The sequence below is a fragment of the Setaria viridis genome, chromosome 2 (assembly GCF_005286985.2).
Source record: "Setaria viridis chromosome 2, Setaria_viridis_v4.0, whole genome shotgun sequence".
Taxonomy (NCBI): domain Eukaryota; kingdom Viridiplantae; phylum Streptophyta; class Magnoliopsida; order Poales; family Poaceae; genus Setaria; species Setaria viridis.
In genome coordinates this window covers 25,474,592-25,481,467 of record NC_048264.2, presented here as the reverse complement: position 1 = coordinate 25,481,467, position 6,876 = coordinate 25,474,592, and the positions used below count along the sequence as shown (strand labels likewise).

The following is a 6,876-nucleotide window of genomic DNA, read 5'->3' as shown; positions in this document are numbered from 1 at the left end:
ATCAACCTTGCCGAGTGCACGATAAAAAACACTCAGCAAAGAAACTTTTGCCGAGACTTTAGAGGCCGAGTGTTGTTTGCTGAGTGCTGTTTTTTGGGCTTTGCCGTTTGCCATACGACAAACCTACTGTTTTCGTAGTTGTTTCCCATAGTGCGACTCGCCGTCGACGAGGTTGGCGTTCTATGCTGAATCCCCTTAACCACAACGTGAGCGGATCGACCCTCTCATATCTCTTTGTCAGGGGCTCGCAGATGACAATGTCTCCGTACGAAACGGATCCTTGTGGGTTGCGCAGGCGATCCAAGAGGAGGAGGCTGCCGCGGCTATCCTGAACTCTCCAAGGCCATGGATTGAGCTCGCTGTCCGGGAGGAAGTCGAGGGAGAAGAAGCGGCTGTCGATGCCGACACATGGCGAGGCGACGAAGTCTGGGCACCGCCAAGGGTGACAGGGTGTGTGTGGTAGTAGACGCCGGTGACGGGCGGTTGTCCGTGGAGGGAACGGAACTGGCGGAGGAAGGTAGCGTCGGCGATGACGCGGCGCCATTGCTTGCATGTCGATGCTGCGTGGAGGAGACACAAAGGGTGAGTCGAGGCAAAGGAAGATGAGGTCGAGGACGTTGTCCGGAATGGCTGCAGGTGTCACTACGGGAATCAGGATGTTCTGAGTGTTTTTTTTGACACTCAGCAAAGCCCCAATTTGCCGAGTGTTTTTTCTTTGCCGAGTATTTTTAGCTTGGCACTCGGCAAAGAGCTTGTTTGCCGAGTGTTCGAAAAAAAAACACTCGACAAAGAAAAAATACTCGGTAATTTTGAGTTTTCCCGTAGTGTCTGTCGTCCATGGCTTGGCTCGTGCAATCCGCCCTCCTCCAGACGCACCCTAATTAACGTGGCATGACGTCCCTTCCTCTTCCTGCTCATAGTTTTGCCAAGGAGGCAGGTAACAGGCATTTGTAGACGATCAATATCGTGTCCGACTAGAGTTAGAGTCCGCATGGAACCCGTAACATTGAGATTTAGCCGTGCTCTACTCCGACTCTATTGTTCTCCGGATGCAGTACTAATCCATTTGTCTCCTCGTGTTTTTCCTGCTCACTTCCAAGCCGTGAACTTTATTCGCTCCCGATAAGATTGTCTTCTTTTAAATACTAATTTCACATCCCATGCATTTCATTCCAATCCTTGACCATAGCATGTGTAACAAAAACTTAACTCGAACGCTTTACTCTATTTCTTTATTACCACAGAATATCGATGAGCACCATATTAAGTTTTGATAATTTCTCACTTTTTTGTGGAGAATTCACCTAAACAAAATTAAGGCATTCTTGGCAAAAAAAAAATGGGTCCATCGGGTTTGGCTTTGACTGATCCAAGGACCAAGGTGAAAGGCTTAGCAAGCTGCATTTTTGCCGGACCTCTGCACAGGTACGCCGAAGTTTATACATATATAGGAAGCAACAGAGACGTGCTGCGTGAATTGAACTGGAGTTATGAACATGTGGTGAGGTGTCAAATTGCACAAGAGCCGTCCATGGCTATAAAATAGCCAGCCGGAGCGCGCACGGACACGGTAAATCATGGCATTGGCATTGTTGGGATTAAAGCTCAAACAAAGCAACCCTAGTGCATGGTCGATCACAAATCATAGGCTTTGGAGGCATCGGGGGTCCGCTCACCTACACTTGTGATGTCTGTGTGGGGCTATGTTTCACCGATACCCCATTCCGGTACGGTGATACCGGTAGGCTGACACGCCGATACGCAAATTTTCAAAAACCAGGATATGTCGGTACATATTGTATATATATAAATAAATTAATTTTCATGTTTCTCTCAAAATGAAAAAAATAAAATATGGAAAATTGTCCAGCTTTCCATAAGAAGTAAGATAAATAGCATACACTTAATTAGAGCAAGCAGTCCAAAGATTAAAAGGCATATTTTAACGAAACAGTGCATCGCACAACTTTTAGAGATACAAGGCACAAGGCCAAATATGGGATGGGTCTGACAAACTAGGCTTCAGAATGAAATGTTACTGTCAGAGTATCGGACAGACGTACCGTTGGACATAACAGCTTGTATTCATCCTTTTGGTGTTCCTCTGTTTTCTTTTTCTTTCTTTTTATCTCTGCCTATTTCTCGGCTCGGCTTTCAGCATGCTTTTCTGGGCTCTGTTTTCAGGTTTGGCTTTGGCTGATCCAAGGACCAATGTGTCTTAGCAAGCTTCATTTTTGCCAGACCTATGCACATGTACACTGAAGTTTATACATGTATAGTAGAAAGCAACGGAGATGTGCTGCGTGAATTGAAGTGGATTTATGAACATGTGGTGAAGTGTCACGTTGCACAAAAGCCGTCCATGGTACTGGCATGATTGGGATCAAAGCTCAAACAAAGCAACCCCTGTGCAAGCTTTGCTACTCGTGGATCACAAATCATCTGCTCAGTTGCACTTGTGATGTCCGTGTGCGGATATGGGATGGGATCAGAATCCAAATCGAAACAAAGGCATCAGCTTCTTAGGATGCGTTTGGTTGGGAGACGATGTAGGACGGGACGGTCCTGTCCTACTTTTCTGGGACAGGATGATCCTATTTCTTGTTTGGTTAGAGGGACAGGGGCGTCCCTGTTTTTTGTTTGGTTTGAGGGATAAATGTGGGATGGGATGATCCCGTTTTCTGTTTGGATCGAGGGATAGCTGGTTATGATAACCTTCTATGGAAGCATGGTGACATTACCTCCTACCTGTCATACCTTCCTTCTTTCTAAGGATAATTACAGGTTTCCTTTTAATATAAATACAACTTTCAATTTTTTTTATAATCTACTTCAATTTCTTTTTATATTCTAGAGGTAGTGAACTTTACCATCAAATGGCATTCATATAGCATTCATATACAACTATCAGTTTGTGTTATCAGGTTACACAATATATATACATAATATATAGTCTGAAACATATACAATATATATACACAATATATAGTCTAAAACATATATAATTCATTTACCATCAAATAGCATTCATATATATAGATGGCATTTACCACACTACCATTACATCAAATCCATGCCTTACACAATATAGAAAGTTCAAGGCATACTATATGATAGGCCACAGTTAGCAAAAGAAATATGACTGACAAAAGAGATCCGTTACAACTATCAGGTGTAACAAACATGGCCTAGTTAGCAAAAGAAAGCTTTACCACTATCACTAGTTGTATGTTCCAAAAGCACCTACTGTCCAGGGAACCTGTCACTAACAAACATAGCCATCCAATGTAACTGGTGCTCAAATGGCAAGCCATAGAAAGCTTTACCAGTGAGAGGATTGGCCACCAGATGCGCATAGTATGTGGATATCTGAAGATCATTAAAGCCTGAAACTGAAAGGCTATTCACTTTGGCAAAGAGATCTTCTGGCAGCTCATTATTAGATTTAGCAACCTGCGTTATAGCCATGGCAAGCTTGTCACCAACTCTGTTGAACGCACCAATCAACCCATCCTCTGCACTTTCAACAATCTTGGCCCTCTTGTTAGGTCTTGCATTAGATGTTGCCCCTTCCTCAAAAGCACTACTAGGATCCTCTTCTGTACCATTTGCAGCCCCATCTTCATTTGCAGCCCCATCTTCAGTGTCACCATCTTCTGTACCAAGAGGAGCACTTGAATCCTTTGCAAACTTGCCAGTAGCCATATCCTTCCCAAAGATTATTTCCATCTCAGCATAGTTCTCAAGAGGCTTGTTTAAATACTCGGCATCAGCCTTGTGATCCTATAATGCAATAGAAATTAGTATGAAAAATATGATAAGAACAAGACCACAAAACAATAGAAACTAGATTACGTGCACATGGCCATTGTAGTGCTCCTCATCAAGGGTGATGATGTAGTTATCTTCATCGAATCCAGATGCACTCAAGCTCTTGAGTCGTGCTATCTTTGCCCACTTTCTTTGCCATGTCTTCAGATGGTTCTTAATCTGCTCACCATTGAGCGTAGTGTTGAATTTTTCATTGACAGCTCTAGCACATGCATTAAAATAGACCTTTTTGAAGCCCTTTCCTGTTTTAACACCACTGGCAACCACATTGGCAAGATTTTTCAGCATGAAATTGGACATTGGCGCTGTCCAGGCAGCCACACCAGTACCTCTCCCAAGTCCCTCAACATGACCATCCATTGCCTGGCATGTAACAAAAAAAACAGCTAGCATTGGATGTTAGTTAACAAGATTTCAGCACCAAATACAACAAGGATTGTATGTCATTTATTTGGATTTCAGCAGCAAATAAGTCCTTGCAAATACAATATAGCAACAATAAGTACATACAACTGAAATATAGCAACAATATGTTCATACAACTGAAATATAGCAATCAATATGTCCATACAACACAAACACATCTAGGAAAATACTTGCAAAACTGAAATACATCAACAAACTAGTGGGTACTAACTAATATTGTTCTCTTGATGGTCTGCCCACATCTGATCAGCAATACTTTGCCTGAAATTAACCATCTCGGTATGCTCATGTGCTTGTCCACTGTATGTTGTAGCATGGTTATAACTTGAAAAATTATTATCTTCTATGAAGAACTCATCAATTCCATCTTGTATAACCCAATTGTGAATGATGCAGCAAGCAACAACAATGTCTACTTGAGTTGGGAAAGGAAAGAAAGGAGTGGCATCATCGAGAATTTTGAATCTTCTCTTTAGACACCCAAATGCACGCTCTACTGTGATACGAAGAGATGAGTGCCTAAGGTTGAATAGCTCCTTCTCATTTTGTACAGGATTATTCCCCCACTCATTCAAGTGATAACGAACACCACGAAAAGGGGGCAAGAATCCTGGTTTTGCTCCATATCCGGCATCAACTAGGTAGAATTTTCCTAAAATGTGATGGAAAGTATATCATATTTCTATTATATTAATGATTCATATGGAGAATCTGATATGGTATTAGTGTATTACCTTGTGGCACTCGAAGTCCATTCTCACGCTCCAAAGCATCTCTTAACACTAGTGCATCATGTGCTGTCCCCTCCCAACCAGCCAATACATAGGTGAACCGGAGATCAAAATCTACGGCAGCCATTACATTTTGAGAGACATATGACTTCCTACCACGAAAGGCTAACTCCATATCCTTAGGAACAGAGGCTCTTACATGTGTACCATCGATGGCTCCAATACAATCCTTAAAGTAAGGATCCCATCTATGGTTCCCTTGTATTTTAGTAGGAGTTTCCAATGATGGAGGCCTAATTAATTCCCCTCGTAGCTCACCAACAGCATGAAGAACCCTGTTAAAATAACGACTGACTGTTTCTCCGGATCTATCAAAATTAGTCCCAACTACTCTGTTCCTAAGGTTGTGCCCCACGGTATTTAGAAACATTGCCACTTGCTGCTCAACACAACAATGGATGGTATCTTCAAGCAAACCACGATCCCTGAATAGGTTGCAAAACCGAAAGAACTTGGCTCTATTTAGTCTTAGCATGTTCACACAAACTGTATCATCCTTCCAAATTTTGTTGTTTAAGTACTCAAGTCTCATCCTATCCCTTTCATCGATAGGTCCATAAGTAATACCTTCTCTCCTTGCACGTTGCTTACGTTTTCTAGACTCAATAATAACCATGGCCATCATTGAGAACAACATATATGCAGCAGCAGTACAAGTAACAACCTTGGTTTGTTGATCCATCTATAACACAAAAGACCAAAGAATTCAGGACTATATACCACCAACTACTACCAGGAGAACCATGTGCAAGCACATCATAAAAATACCTTGAATCCTACTGCACATATGCATGTAAGCAATACCAAAATTATTGCACAAATGTATTCATTCAGAAAATATGGTGGCATACCTTGGGGAAAGGAAGTGAAGATCCTGTTGGAGGACACGAACGGGGAAGGGGATAGCACTAGGGCTCCTTCTTCCTGTGAACCGAGAAGGAGAAACATGGTATGGTGAGGATCTGGGAGATCAACTCCATTTGAACAAAATGTAAATGTTGAAAAAAAACACATTAAATGATCCTAGAGTATTACAGTTAAAAAAAGGGGCATGGTGGAGATAGAACATCATTGGGTGTTTCATTTTAGAAAAGGGAAGTGACAGCTTTCCTGGTCCAACCATCGATTCAAACGGTCAGACAGCAGTTCAGAAAAATATGTTTATTATAAGTTTAATTCAACTAAAATTTTTAATTCAGAATAATTGTGTGTATGCTCTACTGAACCACTATTATAGGTCCAATCCCTTTGTTGGCAACAAAAACACAAGCCAGTGAAGGATCTCACTGGTTGAGGATGCATCAGGCCACATCATGCAGAAGCAGACTTACAAAAAAAAAGAAAACTAACAGCTACCCTGTACCAAGCTATTGCATGTAGACGCATGAATGCAATAGTTCAGAAGGGAAAAAAAAGTCAGGCATATGGTCGAAGGATTTGAAATATCAGGTTTAGTCTTTGTTTGTCACAGCTTAAGCAGCTTCCTTGAAGTACCATAGTATACTACTTCCAGATACATTGACTGAATGACAATGTTCTTTTTACAACTAATAGGAATATTTACTAGAAGTCAATTTTCCTATACATTAATAATTGACAAATGCCAATAGAAAACAATGCCAAACAAAGTTTAAGCTTATATGCTTCCAGACAACACTACTCTATTTCCATAAAGAGATTAGTTTGTATCACCACATATGAGTACCATATAAAAATAAGAAAGGATCTTCATCATTTTTTTGTTTTAGGCCATATAATATTAAAATATTGCATGAAACATCCTAGTAAACAGTTAGGTTACTTGAGTTTATAGTAGTGAAAACTGGCA

At 41.3% G+C, this 6,876-nt stretch overlaps 2 protein-coding genes across 2 annotated transcripts; both read right to left on the bottom strand.

The window, feature by feature from the left end:
- Nucleotides 1–3,072: 3,072 nt before the first annotated feature.
- On the bottom strand, nt 3,073–4,191 carry LOC117846240 (uncharacterized). Its single transcript, XM_034727364.2, has 2 exons — nt 3,856–4,191; nt 3,073–3,783 (listed from the first exon to the last, which is right to left on the bottom strand). Exons 1-2 carry the CDS (start codon nt 4,189–4,191, stop codon nt 3,244–3,246), a joined length of 876 nt encoding a protein of 291 aa, XP_034583255.2. The 3' UTR covers nt 3,073–3,243.
- A 76-nt stretch (nt 4,192–4,267) lies between these two features.
- Nucleotides 4,268–5,938, bottom strand: LOC117846239 (protein ALP1-like). Its single transcript, XM_072291957.1, has 2 exons — nt 4,992–5,938; nt 4,268–4,909 (listed from the first exon to the last, which is right to left on the bottom strand). Exons 1-2 carry the CDS (start codon nt 5,728–5,730, stop codon nt 4,464–4,466), a joined length of 1,185 nt encoding a protein of 394 aa, XP_072148058.1. The 5' UTR covers nt 5,731–5,938; the 3' UTR covers nt 4,268–4,463.
- Nucleotides 5,939–6,876: the final 938 nt, after the last annotated feature.